Source organism: Arvicanthis niloticus, chromosome 20 (assembly GCF_011762505.2).
Source record: "Arvicanthis niloticus isolate mArvNil1 chromosome 20, mArvNil1.pat.X, whole genome shotgun sequence".
NCBI lineage: Eukaryota > Metazoa > Chordata > Mammalia > Rodentia > Muridae > Arvicanthis > Arvicanthis niloticus.
Genome location: NC_047677.1, coordinates 28,067,834 through 28,090,371, shown reverse-complemented (window position 1 = coordinate 28,090,371; position 22,538 = coordinate 28,067,834). Strand labels below are relative to the sequence as shown.

The 22,538-nt window shown below is 45.3% G+C and overlaps 1 protein-coding gene across 1 annotated transcript; it reads left to right on the top strand.

The window, feature by feature from the left end:
- The first annotated feature begins 5,030 nt into the window (after positions 1-5,030).
- Positions 5,031-22,517, top strand: Ddx21 (DExD-box helicase 21). The gene is made up of 15 exons (XM_034524431.2): positions 5,031-5,230; positions 7,662-8,099; positions 8,751-8,826; positions 9,468-9,646; positions 10,523-10,640; positions 11,659-11,844; positions 12,872-13,017; positions 13,707-13,856; positions 14,497-14,658; positions 15,198-15,317; positions 15,931-16,004; positions 17,006-17,165; positions 17,987-18,121; positions 19,523-19,567; positions 19,985-22,517. Exons 1-15 carry the CDS (start codon positions 5,144-5,146, stop codon positions 20,261-20,263), a joined length of 2,355 nt encoding a protein of 784 aa, XP_034380322.1. The 5' UTR covers positions 5,031-5,143; the 3' UTR covers positions 20,264-22,517.
- Positions 22,518-22,538: the final 21 nt, after the last annotated feature.

Below are 22,538 nucleotides of genomic sequence, written 5' to 3'. Positions count from 1 at the left end.
AAGTAGCGGAGTGGAGATTTAAGCTCACAGAAGCCTAGTTTTTCTGCAACCCAAAATAGCAGTGGTGGATATTGGAAATATGGGTAAAGCTGTCATGGTGGTTCATGGTTTTAATTCTGGCACTCAGGAACAAGGCAAGTGGATTTCTCAGAGTTTGAAGTCAGCCAGATCTGCATAATGAGTTTTAAGCTAGTCAAAGCTACACGCTGAGACTGTCTCAAGAAACAAGAAACATGGTATATTACAGAGGGGTTTAGGAGATGTTATTGTTAGGATTCAGATGTTTGGACTAGATAATGAAAGGCTGAAAGAAGCCAAGATTTTTGTCATTAGGATGCTGGCACTCACTCATGAGGCAGAGGCAGGCAGTTTCTGGGTTTAGGACAGCTTGGGTTATACACCAGAACCCCATCTTGAAAACCAGAAAAACAGCATCAAAAAGAATACTGAGACAAGGAAGTAAAGTTCTATGGGAAGGAGTAGGGACATGATTAATTCAGGGCTATAAACACACACGCACACGCACGCGTTTGTGTTTGTTTCTTTAAAAATTTAAGTCTCCACATAGCTCTGGCTGTCCTCACTATGCAGACCAGATTGACCCTGAAATCTAGAGATCTGCCTGTCTCTGTCTCCCAGTGCTGGGATTAAAGATGTACCATTACACCTGAATGCTGGGTGTACTTAAATATTGAGTAAGCCCCATAAGAGTCTAAGAAGAGACAGTTGGGATTATATATCTGAAGCCTGAGATTTGCAGAGATACAGATTTGGGAATAATAAGGTTGTATTCAACATAAATACAGTTATGCAAGGAGAGCATTTTCAGAGTCGAGATTATATATTTCATACATTAAGTGAAGGAGAGTCCATTGACAGGAACATTGAGAAGAGGCAGAAAGCTAGGAATAGCAGTCTTTTCATAGGGAATAAGGAAACAAGTCTGAGTTTGTCACTAGATTTGACAGGAAGGAAATTTTCTTACATAAAGAACAACCAGTGGAGTATTGAGAGTAGAAGCCATTTAGCACTAAGCAAGAATAGGAGACTAAGAAGTAGAAATAGTGGACATGCTGGTATATACCTTTAATTACAGCATGTATAATTCTAGAGTTTAATAGGCTGGATGGTGAGTTTGAGGCCAACCTGGATATCATAAGACTGAAGTTACACGTGTAGCAAAGGTGAAGAGCTCTTCTTTAGAGATTTGGCTGTGGATAGTGGAGAAGAAACTAAAGTTATGAATAGAAAATAAGGTGGTGGTTATGAGGCAGGAAGCATGGCAGAGTTCAGGAAGGTATGGTGCAGGAGGAGCTGAGAATTCTACGTCTTGATCTGAAGGCCACCAGGAGAGACTGTCTCCCAGGCCCCAAAGAGGAGGATCTCAAAGCCCACCCTCACAGTAACACTTCAACAAGGCCACACCTAATAGTGCTACCCTCTGGGTCAAGCATATTAAAACCACCACTCCCTGGCCCCTATAGGCTTGTTCAAATACATGAGTCTGGGGGCCATACCTAGCTTATAGCATCATGAGAAATACATTAGTCCATCTTCAAAAGATCCCATAATCTGTAACAGTTTCAACAATGTTAAAAGTTCGAAGTCTCTTCTGAGATTCATCCAATCACTTAACTGTAGTCTATAAAGTCAAAATCCGAAAGCAGATCCCATACCTCCAGCATCACAGGATATACAATATTCCAAAATGTCATAGTAAGGAAATATTGGACCAAAGACAGAAAACCAGCTGGTCAAACTCAAAACTGTCTCCATGTCCAATGTCAAAGTGCTCATCAGCTGTCAAACACCTTTCATCCTTGTTACTGGCATATCTAGCATTCAGAAGCAGCAGACTTCTTTTGGGCTGGTTCCACTGCCTGTTAGCTTTCCTTGGCCCCATCATAACATCCTCCCTAGTCTGCATCCTGATGTCAAAACATATTTGTAGTCCACAGGCTGATTCAATTCGGTTGGTTTTCTTTGAACAGTTCAATGCCTTTTGGCAGCTGCTGTCCTTGCTTCATTGCGTGCAAATATTTTCAAGTTAGTAAAGCATTATGCAATCTATCTCTGGGATTCCTCGGTGAGGAAAGGGTTGCTGACTATTGTTGCTGAGGGTTAATTGATCTGCACCTTTGTGATTGTGAACTCTAACTTTATACTCAAGTCTACTACACTGCCTGAGTACTAGTATGTTCACATTACATCATGGTGTGTCCACAGTGTCCTGAGCAGTTTTTAGGTGAATGAGCAGTCCTTGGTTTCTACCTTCTAGAACTCAGAATCTAGTGAAATAATAGGATATATAAGTCCAAACTCATGATAGCACAGTGACTAGCAAGTTCAGAGAGCAAGAGACAGAGCTTCCCTTGGCAGAAACCAAAGAGATGGCTCAGCTTAAGACCCAGCCCCAAGGCATCCAGTGTCCTCTTCTGGTCTCCAAGGGTAACAGAAGGCATGTGTACAATCACATAGACCCAGAAACACATAAAACCAACAAAGGGTCTGGGAATAACCATTTAGACAAAAGCACAGAATAGCTAAAGAAACACTGTCAAAGTCTTATGAACTATGCGTAGCCCTTATTGCTGTGGTCTTCCCTGAGGAAGAGAGTGGTGAGTCAACACTGGAGGGCTTTCTGGGCCTTGTTTTGATCAGGTGCATTTCAATAATCTACCTGCTAAAGGTTACCCTTTTCATGAGTAGGGGTTCTAACAAAATTAAATAATAGCTTTTATCTTAAAAGAAAAAAAAACTTAGCTGAGCAGGAGTGACACACAACTTTCATCCCAGCACTCAGGGAAGTAGATGAAGGTGGATCTCTGTGTCCCAAGCCAATACATATGTACGTACATACATACATACATTCATGCGTGTTTTTTTCCCGTGAACATTTGCATTTCTAGCCTTCAGAGGCTCACTTCAGACCCAAAGTCCAAAGCAGCAGTGCTCAAGATTTGAATCCAGAATTTCTTCCACTATACTCTGCTGTCTCTCCCAAAGTTAGCCTAACATTACACTGGGTCCATTTAGAAACATTTTCTTAGGGCCTGTGAGATGTCAGCTTGCTACCTCATGATGCAAGCTTGAAGAATCGAGTTCTGTACCTAGAACCCACAACCCACATAAAGAAGAGGATCGGCTCCACTCACACACACACACACACACACTCTCTCTCTCTCTCTCTCTCTCTCTCTCTCTCTCTCTCTCTCTCTCTCTCTCACACTCTCTCTCTCTCTCTCTCTCTCTCTCTCTCTCTCTCTCTCTCTCATAAAGAAGAGGATCAGCTCCTCTCTCTCTCTCTCTCTCTCTCTCTCTTTTGTTTGTTTGTTTGTTTTTCGAGACAGGGTTTCTCTGTGTAGTCCTGGCTGTCCTGGAACTCTCTCTGTAGACCAGGCTGGTCTTGAACTCAGAAATCCGCCTGCCTCTGCCTCCCAAGTGCTGGGATTAAAGGTGGGCGCCACCACTGCCCGGCTCATTTTTCTTTTTTTAAAGCATTTATTTTATGTATGTGAGTACACTGTAGCCGTCTCTGGACACATCAGAAGAAGGAACAGTGGCAGAGCCTAACATGCACACACCCAATTTGGTGATTGATCACCAAATTGAGGGATGAGTGAGCAATGAAGTATCTTTTTTTTTTTTTTAAATAAAGATTTACTTATTTATTTTATGTATATGAGTACACTCTAAGCTGTCTTCAGACACACCAGAAGAGGGCAGCAGATCTCACCACAGATGGTTGTGAATTGAACTCAGGGCGATCTCTGGAAGAGCAGTCAGTGCTCTTAACCACTGAGCCATCTCACCAGCCCTCCACTCTGATTTTCCAAACTACTATGATAAACTGTCTCCCAGTTCCTAGAATCACTGGTTCTTCAGAAGAAGCTCTACAACTTACTACTTAGTGTGGTCTTGCAAATTTTTAATCCCAGCATAGGCAGATCTTTGATTTCAAGGGCAGTCAGGGATATACAATGAAAACCTGACACAAAACTAACATTGTCACTGACCATTCAATTGGCCACTTTCCCTTACCTGATTGAAGTAGCAACCTGTCCAATTTAGGCATCTTGGGAACCTTTTCCTAGTCTCAAGGCCCTGTTATGGGGCTGAGGGTGCCCTCAAACCCCGTGATAATTGCCCATCTCATGTCTGTAACTGGTTCTCAATCTTCCTAATGCTGCAAGCCCTTATGTTGTGGGGCCTCCAATCATAAAATTAATTTTGTTGCTACTTCATAACTGTAACTTTGCTGTTGAATTTTAATGTAAATGTTTGATATGTGACCCCTGTGAAAGGGTCATTGAACCCCAACTGAGTAGCAACTCACGGATTGAAAAACTTTGGTCTGGAGTGCTTGAGGACAAGCAGGGCTTGGATGTTACTAGAATCCTGTCTGTCATTACAAGAATGCCCAGGAAGTTTATAAAGTGCACACATGCATAAAGGGCCAGACTTTCCTGAATTGTGGGGGTTTTTGTTTAGGGTGGGAGAGAGAACTGTTGAGACAAAAATCTGGCCTTGAACTATGTGCACCACTTGCTCCTGAGTGCTGAGATCTGCGGTGTGTACCCCATACGCCCAGCCAATTCTGGTTCTTGGGGCATGTACGTGGGTGTCCTGGGTGCCACTGCGCGCGCGTGCAAAATAACTGTGCGCGGTCCAGGGATCACAAATTCAGGTCACCAGGACTGAGGTTATCTCGCTGGTCCGTGAATTCCGGTGCTCACCAAGGCACCAGGGTTTAGCTGGCACCTCCCATCAGTTTTCCACAGGTGGCGTACACATCGCACGACTTTTCGTGGAAAAATGTTGCCGGCTGGTAATCCCAGACTCGGAAAGTGGAGGCAGCAGAGTCAGATTCAAGGTCGTTATCCAAGTCTAGCGGGCGTTCACAGGGCCGGTGGCAATCCGGCTGTAGTTAGAACACGCAGAGCACCTCCACGCCGAACCCACGGGACCCATCCAAAGCCGCGCGCACCGCAGCCCTGCCGGTGAACTCAACTTCCGCCGGATGTGCTCCGCTACGGAAATGACGAGATAGGCCGGGCCGAGAGGCGGTCCGCTTTCTCAGTCGCTCTCTCTCCTTTGCACGCGGTTGAGGAAGCCGGTAGGCCTGAGCAGCTCTTGCTGAATAATGCCGGGAAAACTCCGCAGTGCGTCCAAGTTGGGGTCGGACGAGGCCGAGGAGAGCATGGAGACGCTGCCGAAGCCAAGAGAGAAGGTGAGCCTGGGGGCCCCGAGCTGAGTCGGGCCGGGTCGGGAGCGCGTGGCCGGCCCTCTGACACGCCGTGCCGGCTGGCCGGGCTTGAGAGTGCGGAAGGAGATTGCAGATCGCGTCACAGTAGAGACTGGAGCCGAAGACGGCAAAGTCTGAAACTTGCGCACATGGTCGGCATCTGCAGTGACACACAGACACGGTTCTTCCTTTAAAAGAGAAAAAAAAAACAAAAAACAAAGCATAAAACGAGGTTGGCTAAGTGATCACCCTATTACATAGAAGGATCTGTTAAATCGCCTTCTCTCTTCTTAATTCCTTGCATGAGAAGATTTAACTTGTGACAGTCTAATGATCAAAGTAAGAGGGGACGAAAATTGTGCCGGAACTCCTATGTTGCACGATTTAGTTGAGGGTTTTGCTGTCTCCGGGGGGCTTTTCAGGTAGGAGCCTTTTAAAGAAACAGCAGAATGGTTTGGATTAGGTGGAAACCACAGGGAGCACAGCGTTCCCGGTTTGCATCCTCGTGTTCAGCTGCCTGATGCTGAAGTCAGGAGGGATGGACCTGAGTTCGCGTTTATGTTCCAAACTCGACTAACTATTCTTCACATATGTAATAGATGTTCTTGGGGCGGAGAGATTGTCCATAATTTATATTTGTTTTTTTTTTTTTTTTCGAGACAGGGTTTCTCTGTAGCCCTGGCTGTCCTGAAACTCACTCTGTAGACCAGGCTGGCCTCGAACTCAGAAATCCGCCTGCCTCTGCCTCCCAAGTGCTGGGATTAAAGCATAATTCATATTTTAAAGATGATTTTTGTGGTACCAGGGACCAAACCTTGGGCCACTCACGTGTTGGCAGATGCTGTACTACTGAGTGGTAGCTCTAGCCCTTCCTAGCCCAGAGGTTCTCAACCTGTCAGATATTCTGCATATTAGATGTTTACATTATGGTTGATAACGGTAGCAAATTTTGAAGTATCAACGACATAATTTTATGGCTGGAGGTCACTAAGACATGAACTATTTGGAAGGTTGCCATGATTTGAGAATTTAGCCCATTGCAATTTAGTTGTATACTTTCTGCCCTGAACACTACTAGAGTCTTGTAGGTGGCTAGTAATCAGGACAAATTTTCCGTGATATGAAAAGTACATCTAAATAAAGTTTCATGTAAGAGAATGATGGGTTGGATGAAAAAATTTTTTGGTGGTTTTTGTTTGTTTCATATCGCGTCTACGTGAGTTCACATTGAAGCACACATTTCTCGAGAGTGTTTTACCATATAGAAACTTAGAAGGGAAAAGAATCCTGTTTTTACAATCATTTGTCTGAGTTTTCTTTCTTTCACCGTTACCTTTTGGACAGTGCTTGCTCACTGTTAACTGTGTGTGTCCTGAGTGGGGATAGATATGCTTGCCCCTGCAAGTACGGAAGTCAGAGGTCAATCAGCCTTTATCACCTGCTACTCTACCCCCATGCCTAAGACATCCTCTCAGTGTAGCCCTGGCTGTCGTGGAACTCACTGTGTAGACTAGGCTGGCCTGGAACTTAGAGATCCACCTGCCTCTAACTCCTGAGTGCTGGGATTAAACATGTGTATCACCCCTTCCCTGGCTTGTAATAACACATACCTTTAGGCACAAAGTTTCTCTCTGTATCTGGAGCTCTGATTCACCTGGGCTGGCTAGCTCCCCACTCAAGCCCCACCAGCTAGAGTGACAGCCATGTGCCACCACACCCATTTTTCTCTATGGGTGCTAGAGCTTCCTGTCAAGCCCTCATGCTGGCACAATAAGCATTTTGCCCCCTAACCATTTTTTGGAGTATGTAGTTTTGAACCTTGGGGGAATCTCTTTTTAAAAAAAAATTAGTTTTATAATGGTTGACCAATATGACCTGAAGACTCAGTTTGAAGAACTTTTATTCCCCCATGCTAATGATTATTGGTATATACTTATTTCAACTTAGCTAAGAAGTAGTATTAAAAAGCATGCTGTGACCTTTTATTATTTTAATTAAAATTACATTAAGCCAGGTGTAGTAGCACATGACTTTAATCCTAGGAGGCATAGGCAGTCAGCTCTCTTGTGAGTTTGACACCAGCCTGGTCTGCAGCGTTCATTCCTAGGACAGCCAGAATCATAATTATGTCATTGTTCCCCTCCCCTTTCCTCCTTCCAACGCCTTTCATTCCCACTTTGCTCATTTCAAATTCATGGTCTCCTTTAAAGTGTTTGCACATGTGCACCCACACTTCTAAATACAGCAGCTTGGTCCACATTACCCGTATGTGTATGATTTCGGGTTGATTTTTAACTTACACAGTGTTGAAATGCCTAAAGCTGTATTTTTCGCAACTGTAAGTTGAACTGAAGCATTGACAGGCCTTACACAACTATAGCTGCAGCTTTGTTTATTGTCTTCTATAAATTTCTAGAAAACTAAAAAAGAGAAGCCAAAATCTAAGACCGAAGAAGCAACAGAAGGCATGGAAGAGGCCGCTTCCTCCAAAGCTAAAGCAGTTAAAAAGAAAGGGCCTTCTGAAGATGACGTGGATCCTCCTAAATCCAAGAAGGCCAAGAAGCAGGAGGAGGAACCTCAAGACGACACTGCTTCTAAAAGCAAATCCTCCAAGAAGAAGAAGGAGCCCCTGGAGAAGAAAGCAGCCTCTGCTAAAACCAAAGAGAGAAAAACCGAGGAGCCTTCTGAAGAAGAGGCAGAGGCTCCTAAGCCCAAGAAGACGAAGAAAGGGAAGGAAGCAGATGGAGACATGGGAGAGAAAAGCCCCAGGCTGAAGAATGGACTCTCCCATTCCGAACCAAGTTCCAACTCCAGTGAAGCTCCTGGGGAAGAAAGTAGTAGTGAGACAGAAAAGGTGAGTGCGTGCGTGCGTGCGTGTTCTCATTCTCTCCCTCTACTGTGTGGGGATCCTGGGGATGGATCTTGGGTTGTCAGGCTTGGGGATAAGTTCTCCCACCTGCTGGCAAAGTTGTACTAGGCTGTTTCATTGTTACTGAAAAGTAGGTAATAACTCCACATAATTGTAATGATTTTTAAAGTGTTTGGGTGGTGGAGGCTGAGCCCGGGGCCTTGCTCATGCATTCTTTTTTGATAGAAGAAAATTTGTTGTCAGCACCACTCTGGGGTGTGTAACAAGCTGCAGAGGGGCTCTGGCCTCCATAGGCTCATTGTGGGGTCTGAAGATTGAACTCAGTTGTCCTGTCAGGTTAGCCAGAGCTTTTACGAACCAAGCCATCTCACCTGCCCCTCTTTGATTGGTTTGTAAACTAATATGTTTAGGTGAGCTGTTCTCTTTTTAAAAACCATTCAGTTTTTGAGGAGGGCTGGCACACGTGCCATGGCGTGTGCAAGAAAGCCGGACAGCTTGTGGGGTCAGTTCTCTGCCTTGTGGGTTCTGCTGATCAAACTCAGTTCCTCGGAGTCAGACAGGAAGTGTCCTTTCCAGAGGCTTCCCACATTCACTTGTGTGTGAACGACTGATTTCTGTGATCTTTTGCTTTGACAGGAAGTACCTGTGGAAGAGAGAGAAGGAGCTTTCTCTAATTTCCCCATATCTGAAGAGACTGTCAAGCTTCTCAAAGGTGAGGTCCAGAACACCATACTTTAACTCTCTCTGTTGCAGTGAATAGAGACCAGTTCTTCCTGCAGGCACCTATGCTACACTGGAGGAGACCGTGTGTTACAGGTGGAGTTGTGCTGTTTGGGGTCAGTTACTAAAACTGAGTCCACATCCAGAGTGAGATGATTGACATTTTCTGTGATCTCTCTCATCCACTTCCACATGAGTGGATGTCTCCAGGATGTTGGATTCTTTGATCTGTCTGTCCAGCTGAGTAGTTCAGATGCTTCCCCCGGCACACACAGCACAGGATTGAAGAGTAAATGACTAGAGTCCTAGTGCCTCCGTTTTTAAAGTTCAGATGAGCTTGTAGGTGAGATTTGATCAAAAGTCACAATCACACTATTTAAATTACAGTGAAAAGTTAGTAAAAATAGTTTTCAGTCTCGTGGGTTTTTCCCTACTGGGAATATATTGACTGACTTTGCAGATGTTCGTGAAAAGGTAGGATCTGGGCAAAGGAAGGAAGAAAGTGTAGAATCCTGATTCTGCAGGACCACGAGTATGACTGTGTTAGTTGGAGTTGGTAGTTTAGCAAAGTCTCAGGGTTTGCTCCCTCACACTGGAAATAAAACAAAGGTAACCCAGTTGATTCGTTCACAGCTCGTGGGGTGAACTTCCTGTTTCCTGTACAAGCCAAGACGTTCCACCATGTGTACAGTGGGAAGGACTTAATTGCCCAGGCACGGACGGGAACCGGGAAGACATTTTCCTTTGCCATTCCTTTGATTGAGAAACTTCAAGGTGGGCTACAAGACAGGAAGAGAGGCCGAGCCCCTCAGGTAACTATCTTAAGTGCATCACAGGCTCAGGGACAGCATCCAGAACCTCTGAGCTCCTTGTCGCACCCAGCCTATCTGAGAATAGGCTGGGGTGAGTCAGTCGGTTGGTCATCAGTTCTGTGTGTTTGCTCCTGTAACATGCCCCATGGTTGTGATCATGTTTACTAATATTTGTATTTCCTTTAAAATGTTGGATGTTCTTGGGGCTCACAAACCTGGTCCTAGATATTTATTTATTTACTGACACGGTCTCTGTAGACTTGGCTGGTTCCTAGCTCACAGATTCACTTGTAGCTCACAGATTCACTTGCCTCTGCCTCTTGTTCTGGGAGTATGAAAGTATCCACTGCCGTGACTGGCTTCTGGATGGTTGTTTCTGCTATTGCCCAGACATGGCCCATTGAGTGTAGAGAATCTGTCTATAAGGGTTGGCCCCTTGAGCTTGGCCTCCATCTGGCCCTTGGACTCCAGTCATTTACTCTTTAATGTCTGCCTCAAAGGTTGTTGAGAATTAATTCGGAATAATAAGTAGAGAGTACTTCTCAGTGCCTAAGGCACCAGGGAAAACTGGAACATCAGCTAATGTGGGTGTAGCTCCTCCAGGTTGTTTTCCTGGACCTTGGTAGTTCTCCACTAGTTCTCTGGAGCAGCAACGTGTTCACACCTACTTGTGAATGGTGTAACCACAGGCTACTAGAACACTGCCTGGGGATGGTATTAGCTCCTGTCCATGTAGCGGGTGAGATTTATCACAGAGCACATGGTGACTGTTTCCTGTATGGCAAGATGGGTCGGATGAGCTGAGCATTGTGAATTGTGGAGTGGCAGAGAGACATGCTGCACAGCGCTGTAAAACCCTGGCTTCCTGTCTTTCAGGTGCTGGTCCTCGCACCCACAAGAGAGCTAGCAAATCAAGTGAGCAAAGACTTCAGTGACATCACCAAAAAGCTCTCAGTAGCTTGTTTTTATGGTGGCACACCCTACGGTGGTCAAAGTAAGTACATTCAGAAGCTGAGGGAGGGTGTTGTGGGTGCCCCTCAACTTGAAGTGTGTCACATTCTCGGGGTTTCTCTCTTGCGTGCTGTTGAAGGGTGTCGCAGAGCAGGGTCCTAGGTGATTCTAGGTAAGTCTTCATTGGGGTGTGTAGTATTTATTGACTAACAGAACAGACCCAGGGTGTCAGTCTTGTTTCTTTTACATGTGCATTTTTTGCTGAAGATGGCCCTTTTTTTCACAAGCATCAGCTAAGGGTGCAGTCCCTTCTTCCCTTCCTATTCTATTGCTTCCTAGTCAGAACCATGCTCTCTCTAGGAAAGGAGAATCAAACATCAGCACACAGTGAGTATGGTTTCTGTCCTCTCTGGCTTTGGAAGGCCTGGGTTTGATTGAGTCTTGACTGATTCCATACTAATTAGGTAGGTTGCTTAGTTTTCCTGTTTGTGAAGGTTGTATGAAATAACAGGGTACCTAGTGTAGTCCATAGACTACAGCGGCAGCACAGTCAGAAAGCCTCTAGGTTGCCTCCACGTCAGGCGCAGTGGGTGTTTCCCGAGAGTAGTTGCACTCCTGCCCCATTTCACTTTCTTATACCCAGTCATCCCACACGAGAAGCCTGTTAGTCTCACATGAGTGACGGCAGGAAAGGGGGCTGAGTTCAAAAGCATCCCAAACTACATACTGATGCCCTGCCTCAAAACAAACCAAAATAGTGTTTCTATTTCTCTAAGATTATCACTTATGGTCAGTGAAGTCTTGACACTTTCTGCCAGCCAAACAGGAAGTCATTCTTGTGCCACTGTCTCCCAGTGGATCGTTTTTCCTGCTGTGTTAGTGCGCTGGCCCCGTGCTCACAGGAGTGGATGCACCTCCACCTCCAGGGTTGTTGCTGTCATTACTTATCTCATATTACAGCTCTCTAGTAATAGTTTAGAATGAAGTGTATTTAAGTGGATTCTTCATGCTGGAGAGAAGGAGTCTTAAAACAAGACATCTCTCTTTGGTATTTTTTACAGTTGAACGAATGCGGAGTGGGATTGATATCCTGGTTGGGACCCCAGGTCGTATTAAAGACCACTTGCAGAATGGCAAGCTAGATCTCACCAAACTTAAACATGTTGTCCTGGATGAAGTCGACCAGATGTTGGATATGGGTTTTGCTGATCAAGTGGAAGAAATTTTATGTGTGGCATACAAGAAAGGTAAGGCCCACATGTAAGAGACTGACAGGGGACCTGAGGCAGGTTCATGGTGAAATTATCTTCTAGAAGATAATTAAAGACACTTGGGAAAGCTTTTGTTTTCTGATACAGGGTTTCTCTGTAGACCTGGTTGTCCAGGAATTCAGTCTGTTCAAGGCTGGCCTTGAACTCAGATTCTCCTGCCTCTGCTTCCTGAGTGCTAGTATTAAAGGCATGTGCTACCACTACCTGGCTAAAATTTGAAATTAAAAAAAATTTTTTTTTAACTTGGAAATTGAAAAGAGATTTTTTTATATAATTGTTGAAAGCTTGGGAGAATAAAAGAAGAATTTCATATTCTGCCAGCTTGCTACGCTCTTCCTCACGACTTTCAGTGTATATGTACTAAGTATAAATCGACTGTTAGGGAGTAAGACTTTGTCAAGTGATTTATTCAACCACCTACATAGTGTTTTCACCGTTACCCATATAGAGGGTTCTGGTCACAGTTGGAGTTCTACAGTGCCTGGGATTGGTTCTATAACACAGGTCTTCTTAGGGAGATCTACTGAGTGATCTGGTCCTATCAGCTTGTGCTCTTGTCGTTGAGGGGTGCTGAGGATTGAGCTGAAGTCCTCGTCTCTGGATTGCACCCCCTAGTCCTAGTTCTAGGTTATTAAAATCCTGCTGTGGGCTTTGTTGCGGGCTGTTTAGCGATCCAGGCCGGGTCCTGGATTTAAGGGGTTGGTTGTCCAGTTGGTGGGCCTCCTTCATGGGACGGAGTTGCTGTGTGAGTGAGAGGGCAAAGGCTAGAAAGAAAACTGATTGCACATACTTTGGTCAATTGGGGATCCTTTACGATGACAGATCCTTACAGTTTTTGTGTGGTGGGAATGTTCGGCATCTTTTTATTTTTGTGTCATGGATGCCTGGCTGGCTGCCCTCGGTCAGTGGTAATGGTGTTGCATTATAGAGGTGCCAGCTGAGGTGGAGTGCTGTGTATGCAGGCTTGCTTGGATTATTCACACTGACTTCTTTTTCCCCCAAGATTCTGAAGACAACCCCCAAACATTGCTTTTCTCTGCAACTTGCCCTCACTGGGTATTTAATGTTGCTAAGAAATACATGAAATCTACATACGAACAGGTGGACCTGATTGGTAAAAAGACTCAGAAAGCAGCCATAACTGTGGAGGTAAATGATTCATTTAGTTGCCGGAATTAGTATTAAATTGTCAGTCATTCTGTTTCCTGTCTGATAGTTTTAACAATAGAAAATACAAGCTCTCTTTCCAGATAAATAATAAATGCCCATGCAGAGCCAGGTAACATTTCCTTATGTCTGGTGTCTGTGCTTCTGGATTTCACCATTTAGCAGCCTGATTGCAGAGTCTCTGGAACCTTGTGTTTGAATTAGATAAACAAGAGTGATTACATTTAGAGTTTAGCCACTAGTGGGCAGCAGAGTGGTCTGGTGCATCATCTTGAATCTGTTTCATCTTAGGCTCTGGTACCTAGATGAATTCACTTCACCCAAGAGCAGGCCTGTACAGCAGTTATTACAGGTTGTATTTTAAGTGGATGAAGGAGCATAGTGCACACAGACCTTTTTTGTCTGTTACTTGGTTTCCTGCAGGAGTCTGGGAAATAGTATTTCCGAGTTACATAGAATACAATGAAGCTAGATGCTCTTTGGAAGAGGGTAAGAGGCCTGGAGACAGACCGTGTTGCTCCTGACTTTTATTTCCTTTTCCCCTGTAAGCAGTGCAGCAGACAGCCCTGTAAGGCTTGCATTTACTCCTGTACCAAGTGATAGACACAAGGGTTGAGAAGGGAGCTGGAATGTCCATCTGGGCTTTACTAAGTATTGCTTCTTCCCTTAAGCACCTGGCCATTAAGTGTCACTGGACGGAGAGAGCAGCAGTGATCGGGGATGTGATCCGAGTGTACAGTGGTCATCAAGGACGTACGATCATCTTCTGTGAAACAAAGAAGGATGCCCAGGAGCTGTCGCAGAACACGTGCATAAAGCAGGTTGGTCCTTCTCATGCCCGAAGCCTGGGTCTTCAGTGAGACTTTACCTTGGCCTCTGCTTTCATTCTGCTTTTCAATTGCCCAGTGATTTCCAGATTGTGTTAGGCTAGGGAAGTGTCTCTGATGGTCAGGGTCCTTCCTCATAAGTTCACGGGTAAAGCCACTATGCTTCGGAGTCGGTATCGTCTCCTTTGGGTGGTATTCTCAATCTTGGAGAGTGTAGTTAGAAACAGTTGATATTACTGCTAACAGTTGAGAGACTTTTCCATATAAGAAACAGGTGCAAGAAACATCTGCTCTTCATAAAATAAATAAATCTTTTAAAATAGGAAAGGTTTGGAGGTTAAGCGGCTTAGTGGTTAAGAGTGCGGTTTGCTTTTCAGAGGTCTTGAGTTGCCTGCACCCACATGGTGGCTCACAGCCATCTGTATATAGTGAGACCCGATGCTCTCTTCTGGCCTGCAGGTGTACCTGCAGGCAGAGCAGTCATGCATAAAATAAATAAATTTTTAAAAGGGCATCTGCTTTTCACATTGTGGTGTTTCCAAGGGGATTCCCCAACTGAGCCCTTGGGCCTGTTGGAGAGTGTGGTGTCCCATCTGGAATTCTGAATTCTGAGGTCAGTTTATTTCTTTGGCAGGATGCCCAGTCCTTACATGGTGACATTCCACAGAAGCAAAGGGAAATCACCCTGAAAGGTTTCCGAAACGGCAATTTTGGAGTTTTGGTGGCAACCAATGTTGCTGCCCGTGGATTAGACATCCCTGAGGTTGACTTGGTTGTTCAGAGTTGTCCACCAAAGGTATGTTTGGTCTAATGTTTTCGTTGTCTATTAATAACAATACAAAATTACTGATTTTGTTTCTTTGGGTTACTAAAAGTCATTTCATTGACTTTTATGCAGTTTTCAGGCCCTTCCTTATGTTCTGAATTCTACACAGTCAGTTTAGATGTTTGGATGGATGGAGAGAAAGAGGAAGGTTACAAATTAGTCTGTATACTCAGTCTTCTGCATCAGCTTCTCCATTTTCCCATAGATGTCATCATCTCATTGTACTGTGTACATTTTCCTTATACATTCATCTTTAGGACGTGTGGCCTGGTTCCATGTCCTATTTTGAATAGAATATTCTAACTTGTGAGTATACAGAATTAAATTAATAAGATGTATTACTAAAATAAATTTTAATACTTTTCCTGCAGCCACTTGAAGCTTGGAAATACACATGACCTTGGATCTTTGCACACAGGACAGGGACCCCTCTATGAGTGGCATCCTTACCGAGTACTGTATGGGCTGCCTAGTCTTTGTCATGTCACTCACATGCTTGATTTCCACAGGATGTGGAGTCTTACATTCATCGTTCCGGGCGGACAGGCAGAGCTGGAAGGACAGGGGTTTGCATCTGCTTCTATCAGCACAAGGAAGAGTACCAGTTAGCTCAAGTGGAGCAGAAAGCGGTAAAGTGATTTCCCAACTTGTATTCAACACATGTTAAGCTCTGAAGGCAGTCCATGGAATCATGGCAGCAAACTGTGTTTTCTTTGCTGGTCTTATACATGTGAAAGACAATTCTTAGATAATGGTGTTAAAATGATGAGAAATACTGCAGGAGAAGGAAGAATAGGGAGGGTCATTAGCAGTATAAACAAATGAACTTGGCGTGTGGTACGTGTAGCTACAATACTTGACGCTGAGACAGGAGGATCACTGTGGGTTTGAGACTGTCTTTAAATGGGGAGGAGAGACTAAATTTTCTTCCAGAACTGATAATTCTGTAGCGAATCCTTCTCTCCTGGAACTGTGGGTCAGACATGGGTGAGGCCCCGTCCCTGAAGGGGAGATGGGCCTTCACTGTGGAATTAGTTCTGTCCCCAATCCCATAGCCTCAGTCCACGGATGAGAAAAGCATCAGACAGTCTCACAGTGAGACTAAGGAGCGTAACTCCTTAGAAGTGTGAGCCTGAGAAATGGCACAGAGTGAAGTGGTTTATTTGACTTAAGAAGTAAGTTACTTAACCTCAGTGGAAACGGTAATCTTCATACAGGAAATTGTGCTTTGTTTTCTTGTAGGGAATTAAATTTAAACGGATAGGCGTTCCTTCTGCAACAGAAATAATAAAAGCCTCCAGCAAAGATGCCATCAGGTACAGTCTATACCGCCACCAAGGTCTGTTTCCATGCTGCTTCTTATACCTTTAATGTTTCTTTTCTTAGTGCTTATGAGGACTAACATGGGGCTGGAGAGATGGCTCAGGTTAAGAGTACCAGCTGCTCTTGCAGAGGTCCTGAGTTCAGTTCCCAGCACCACATGGTTGCTGATAATCGTGATGTCCCAGGAGTTAGTAGGAGGTAGGCAAGGGGATCTAGGGCCAAGAAAGCACGAGGAGAGCCAAGCCTTCCCCAGACGGCTGCACTCTGGAGTCGATCTTACCCTAGCGTGCTTCCTTAGTGGTGCCATGGGGTACAGCTAGTTCAGGAAATAAGGGTTTGGGTTGTCGGCCCTTTGCCAGTGCAGCTCACCCTACTTAGTGTACCGATGTGCTGATTTGTTACGGCCAAGACAAGGCCAGCCTGCAGCACATACAGTGTTCTGCTGTGTGAGCACTTGTCAAACGTGCAGAATGTAACTGGCTGTGGTTTTGTCTACTTCTAAAAGTAGCACAATCTTATTAGTGATCGGTGTTTTGTTTTGTTTTGTTAAATACTGTATATTCTCTCATTTAAAGGCAGAATGGAGGCTGGGCATGGTGAAACATGTCTGGAATCCCAGTAAGAGGATAGCCATGAGTGTGAGGCCATCCTGCTCTGCACAGCAGGTTTCGGGCAGATATAGTAAAGTCCTGTCCCAAAGGGCACAATAAAAGCAAACAAATGCACAGTGGAGACCATTGTGTCCTATCCTGAGACAGCCTATAGCCCAAGAGTGTCTGGAACTCACTGTACTGCAGGATGGCCTTGAACTTCAGATCCTCCTGCCCCTCATCCTCAGTGCTGGCAGTGTGGCAGTGCCTCCATTCTATGAAGTGCTAGGCCTTGAACTCAGGATCTTCATGCCAGCATAGCCACAGCCCTAGCACTGATGCCCATTCTAACGCTCACTTATTTTGTCACTGAAGTGTTCTTCCTCTCATTCTCTCATGCACAGGCTCTTGGATTCTGTGCCTCCCACTGCCATTGGCCATTTTAAGCAGTCAGCTGAGAAGCTGATTGAGGAGAAGGGAGCTGTAGAGGCCCTGGCCGCTGCTCTGGCCCACATCTCAGGGGCCACATCGGTCGACCAGCGCTCCCTGATCAACTCACAAGCGGTAAGGTTTTGTACTTTATAAAATGTCGTAATCAAAACTAGAAGAGTTCATTTGAATTTCCTCATTGGCTTCCTCTTTCTAGAGGATGAAGGCACTGGCTATGTTTGCCATTCTCCTAACAAAAAACAGAATCAGTAGGGGTGTTTTCCTGGGGTGGGTTGGAAGGATAAGCAATACTGACTGCTGTGGGTAATAGTTTACTTCGGTTTTCTTTTAAATGAAGGGCCAGGGAGACTCAGCAGATAAACACCCTGCCACCCAGCCTTACAACCACCTAAATCCAGTCTCTGGGATCCACATAGTGGAGGGAGAGAACAGATTTCTGAACCTGAAGCTCATAACCTCTGCACATAAGCTCACAGACAAATAAGAGAATTAAAATACGCTAAAACTGTAGCCGAGTGAGGTATCCTCTTGCCTATAATCCCAGCTCCCAGGAGGCAGGGGGTTATGGATTCCTGAGTTCAAGGCCAGCAAGTTCCAGAATAGGCGCAGCTACGGAGAAAGCCTGTCTCAACACACAAAACAAGTGCTAGAACTGAATTAAAATGCACTAACATGAACATGGCAGTGGTGAATTCCTTTGGCACATTGAAATCCCATGTGTTTATTGATGGTCGGTCGGTTCTCTGTGCTCAGCCAGTCCCTCCAGTGCAGAGCCTTTAGAAAGCTAAGGACTGGGTACTGACACTGGTGTCCATTGGGTGGCTGGGGAGTGCGCTGTTAGGGGCAGCTTCCCCAGAAGTCCTTCCCTCCCTAGAGAAGAGCTTATGATGCAGATTGGGTTCAAGACACAAGTTTATGTGCCTCTCTCCCCTAAGGGCTTTGTGACCATGGTCCTGCGGTGCTCTATTGAGATGCCCAACATTAGTTACGCTTGGAAGGAACTTAAGGAGCAGCTGGGTGAGAGCATCGATGCTAAAGTCAAGGGGATGGTCTTCCTCAAGGGAAAACTGGTGAGTGCCGGGCCTCTGGGACCTCATCTCATGGGGGAGGATGCATACCTGCCTGATGGGCTGCTGCATCTCCATGCTCTCCACAGCTCTCGACACTGTCTGCAGGCTAAGCCGCACACAGTGCTAGACCCCAAACACCCAGCTGTTTCCCTGCCGCCACCATAAAGTAGCTTAGTTCGGTATTTTGAGCTCGTTTGAAACTTAGAATCTTAGCACCCAAACTTTTAAGCTGTCGCTAAGTATTATTGGAGAAATAGTTCTGTGGAATGCCTCTGGTCACACAGATACACACATGTACACACACGGATGCTCGTGGAAAACCCAGGGCGCAGTATTAGGTAAACATGTTTGTGAGGTAAGTAATGCCTGATTAGAGAGACCATGAGCCATCTTCCAGAAGCTGAGTGTAAATACCCCATCGCCACCCCTAGCACCCTGTACCACAGGATGCCAAGCACGTCGTACTGTATTTCCAGTGGGAGCTGACCTTGGTTACTGTCTTAGGGTTTCATTGCTGCGAAAACACACCATGACCAAGGCGAACATTTAATTGGGGCTGGCTCACAGTCCATTATCATCATGGTGGGGACCATGCAGTGTCCAGGCAAACACGGTGCTCCTTCAGCCAAGAGTTCTAAATCTTGATCCAAAGGCAGCTAGGAGGAGAGTCTTTCGGATGGAGCTTGAGTGTTAGGAGACCTCAGAGACCATCTACACAGTGACGCTTTCTCCAACAGGGCCACCTCCTAATAGTGCCACTTCCCATGGGCCAAGCACATTCAAACCCCCACAGTTACAGCGTCTTCCACTCCACTGTGTTCTTTAAGACTGAGCTCAGACTCAATGCAGCTTCCCAGTCCTCACCTGTATGGCAGAGTTCTTGGGGTATAATATTTTCTCCCACTCTGATTGCTTACAATGGACGGCCTCAAGTCTGTGACCTACTCGAGGGCAAAGCCTCTAGATACCTGAATGGCCCAGTGTTCTGGAGTTGTCCATGCATGGAGAAGCCCACGGATGCCAGAGTCCTCCAGCACCTTACTGACACCTGTGCTGTGGCTGGGTAAATTTACAGCCGGAAAGATGTAGCCCAACTGTGCCTTTACAGGAGCAATTTGGTGCTGTTGGTGCCTTCCCCGACTGATAGATAAGGGGAGTGCTTATCATCAGAGATCTGACAGTGTTGGCTACATTCCTGTTCTAGTGTTCTCACAGAAAACTGAGCATCAGCAAGGGAAGATAATGTACTTCTGCCATTCATTGTGTATTCCCATTCCCTCCTGCTGCTACTCTCTAACTGACCCGTGCTCTGGGGTCCCCTGCCTCAGGGCCTGCTACTTTCTCTGTATTTTGACATATCAGTGTGTCGGTTGGATTAACTCTTCCTCCTTTGGTTTTTAGGGAGTTTGTTTTGATGTCCGCACTGAAGCAGTCACAGAAATACAGGTATTTTCTTTTTGGCTTTACTCTTTGTAGACCCAGATCATACAGCATTTATTCTGAAAGCAGAATGACAGTGTGGGCCACAGAGAACTGTCTCCGTGTGCTGTTGTGACCTTGCTGCTCAGCCTGCCTTGCTCCTTCCAGGAGCTGGGCCCAGCACCTGCCAGCTGCTCTTTGAAGGGCACTCCCTTGTGCGCTTGCCGTTGCTGTGTTTTCTAGCACTGTGCCAAGTGTGTGCCTCAGCTGCAGCACATTGACAGTGTAGAGTGGGGGCTGGCCTTCAGAAGGTTTGTCCCCACACTAGCCATACGGCTTGGTGCCCGCAGCTTTTTAACCACTTGTTAACAGCATGTTCCTTAGAGACGTGACAGTTTTCTCGTGGCTTTTAATAAAGCCATGGAACAAACCCTCTACCCGCAGGAGAAGTGGCATGATTCTAGACGCTGGCAGCTCACCGTGGCCACGGAGCAGCCGGAGCTGGAAGGCCCCCCGGAAGGATATCGAGGCGGCAGGGGTCAGCGGGATGGCAGCCGTGGTGCTTTCAGAGGACAGCGGGGTGGAAGCAGGAACTTCCGGGGACAGGGACAGCGAGGAGGAAGTAGAAACTTCAGAGGACAGCGACCAGGAGGTGGCAACAATAGCAACAGATCCCCAAACAAAGGCCAGAAGCGGAGCTTTAGTAAAGCCTTCGGTCAGTAAGTCAGAAGGAACTGAACTGTTCCCACTGTGGACCCCAGGGCCAGTCCTGCTGTCAAAGCCCCCAGGGCTTCCTTTCATTTTATCATTTCACAGCCCCCCTTCCTTGCAGAGAGAGGCTTCTTAACTGTCGGACTGACCATCATAAACTGTCTTCATTTTGAAAAGGGATAGAAATTGATTGCATCATTTTCCAAAATACTTCTAGGTTTACAAAGTAAAACCAACTATGGACCTGCCTATCTTTGTGTGTTGATCTTATAATTTCATCTTTGTGTGTGTGCACTCGCTGGGGCCTAAACTCAGGATCTCACACGTGCAGAGCATGCACACACCCTACAGCTAAACTACATTTCTAGTCTCTATATGTGTCTCCTACTCCTATCCTACAAAGAAAGCCCCTTATTGGATGCCTCAGTCTCTGGAGGACCACACAAGCCAGGGTGGATTAAGTTTGCATTGGCATCCTGGACTCCTCACAAACAATTGCTGTGTTTATATGTGTGTTTGCTGAGGTTTGATACTGAGCAATGCTTTTCAAAAGCCATTTCAGACTTCGCTGATTTGAAGAGTTTGTGTCAGCCTCTGGATGTTGAGGGTAGAACGCAGACAGCATAGATTCACTTTATAGTGTCTTCACATACTCTGTTTATTAGGTGACTTGTATGCCAGTGAATTCTCCAGACAAGTGTATATAGAAGTACATTTTCATGGGTCCTAATGCCTAACACGTCTAGGTTTTCTCTGTAGAGAGACTGGGTAAGTGTTGAGTGCTTGTGCTCCACTTTTGGAAGATTTACTTACCAAGAAGAAATAAAGGGAGCACGGGGCTCAGCTGGTGTTGCTGAAGAATGTTGCAAAAAACCCACAAAGATGTCTTTCATCTTGACAAGTGAGGAGGCGGAGAAACGTGCAGTGAGTGTGAGCACTTCCTGAGTCAGGGCTCCTGAAGGGATGTATCCACTAGTGTGCAGTCTGGGCCTTTTAAAGAGCAGAGTGGGACAAGTTGGTTTTCAATGGCCTGGATCTTTTTTTTGTTTTGTTTTGTTTTGTTTTTTGTTTTTGTTTTTTTGTTTTTGTTTTTGTTTTTCGATACAGGGTTTCTCTGTGTAGCCCTGGCTGTCCTGGAACTCACTCTGTAGACCAGGCTGGCCTCGGAACTCAGAAATCCGCCTGCCTCTGCCTCCCAAGTGCTGGGATTAAAGGCGTGCGCCACCACCGCCCTGCTCAATGGTCTGGATCTTAAACTACAAAGTAAAATCTATTTGTTAAGCTGCTTCTCCACTGAAAAATTACCACAGCTCAGAGAATCCTCCTCTGACAAGCTGTGCCATTTTAAGCTGTTGCTTTGAGGGCCCTGAAGTGTAGCTGTGCCTACTGCTCTGTGTTCTTCATCTGGGAAACATCCCACCTAGCACAGAAGCTTGAGTGGTGGGGTCCTCTTGCCTTACTAGAGATTCTGTACAGAGATCTTAGAACAGGCCTGGAAGGAAAGTCAGAACCACATTTTTTTTTTTTTTTAATTCAATTGTTTGGATCAAACTGAGACCTTCATTTTAGTGTGTTCCTTGCCTCCCAGCTGGCCTCACCAGAACACGTGGAATCAAAGGGCTCCATAACCACACCAGCTCCTGGTAGGTGGCTGAAGCAGGCTCTTTTTTCTACTTAGATTCTGTTTTCCCCTTGAACTCTGACCGGATGGCTCTGTCCTCTGTGCTCAGGATTCTTTGGGATTGTTTTTCCTTTGTTGATAACTGTGGCTTGTAGTAAATATGGGCATGATTTAATAAGAATTTGCCATTTCAAGAAGATGAAAGGACATGCTGGCTCTACTTTCAGGAGGAGAGGCTAAAACATTTTGAATTAATGAGTTACCCTATAGAAAAATGATCTGGCATAAACCAGACAGTGAAAGGGAAGAAGGGAAGAATTTCAGTTGACACAATTTAAATAAAACATGGCTTTCCAGACAAACAAATGAGAAGTTTCTTTTGGATTGCAGAAACTAAATATATGTATAATTCAACTATTACTTGGTTTAAATGGGCTTATTGGGAAATGTTATCCTTTTTACTATTTTCTACAGAGAAAGTATTTTCCACTTTATCAAGTAACTCTGGACTTTGCGATTACAACCTGTTTTTATGTTCCCGTTATGTAGTTGTTTCTCTGAAATTGTACATAAAATGTTTTTACATTAAAATGAATTACTGTACAAAGTACTGCATTATGCCATAATAAAGATACCAATGCTTTATATTTTAGTTTTTGGTGGCTT

Coding starts and splice junctions, on each gene's coding strand:
- Ddx21 (XM_034524431.2), top strand. CDS start 5,144: ATGCCGGGAAAACTCCGCAGTGCGTCCAAGTTGGGGTCGGACGAGGCC. Junction 14,659..15,197: donor TTCAGAGTTGTCCACCAAAG/GTATGTTTGGTC, acceptor TGATTTCCACAG/GATGTGGAGTCTTACATTCA. Junction 18,122..19,522: donor TCTTCCTCAAGGGAAAACTG/GTGAGTGCCGGG, acceptor TTTGGTTTTTAG/GGAGTTTGTTTTGATGTCCG.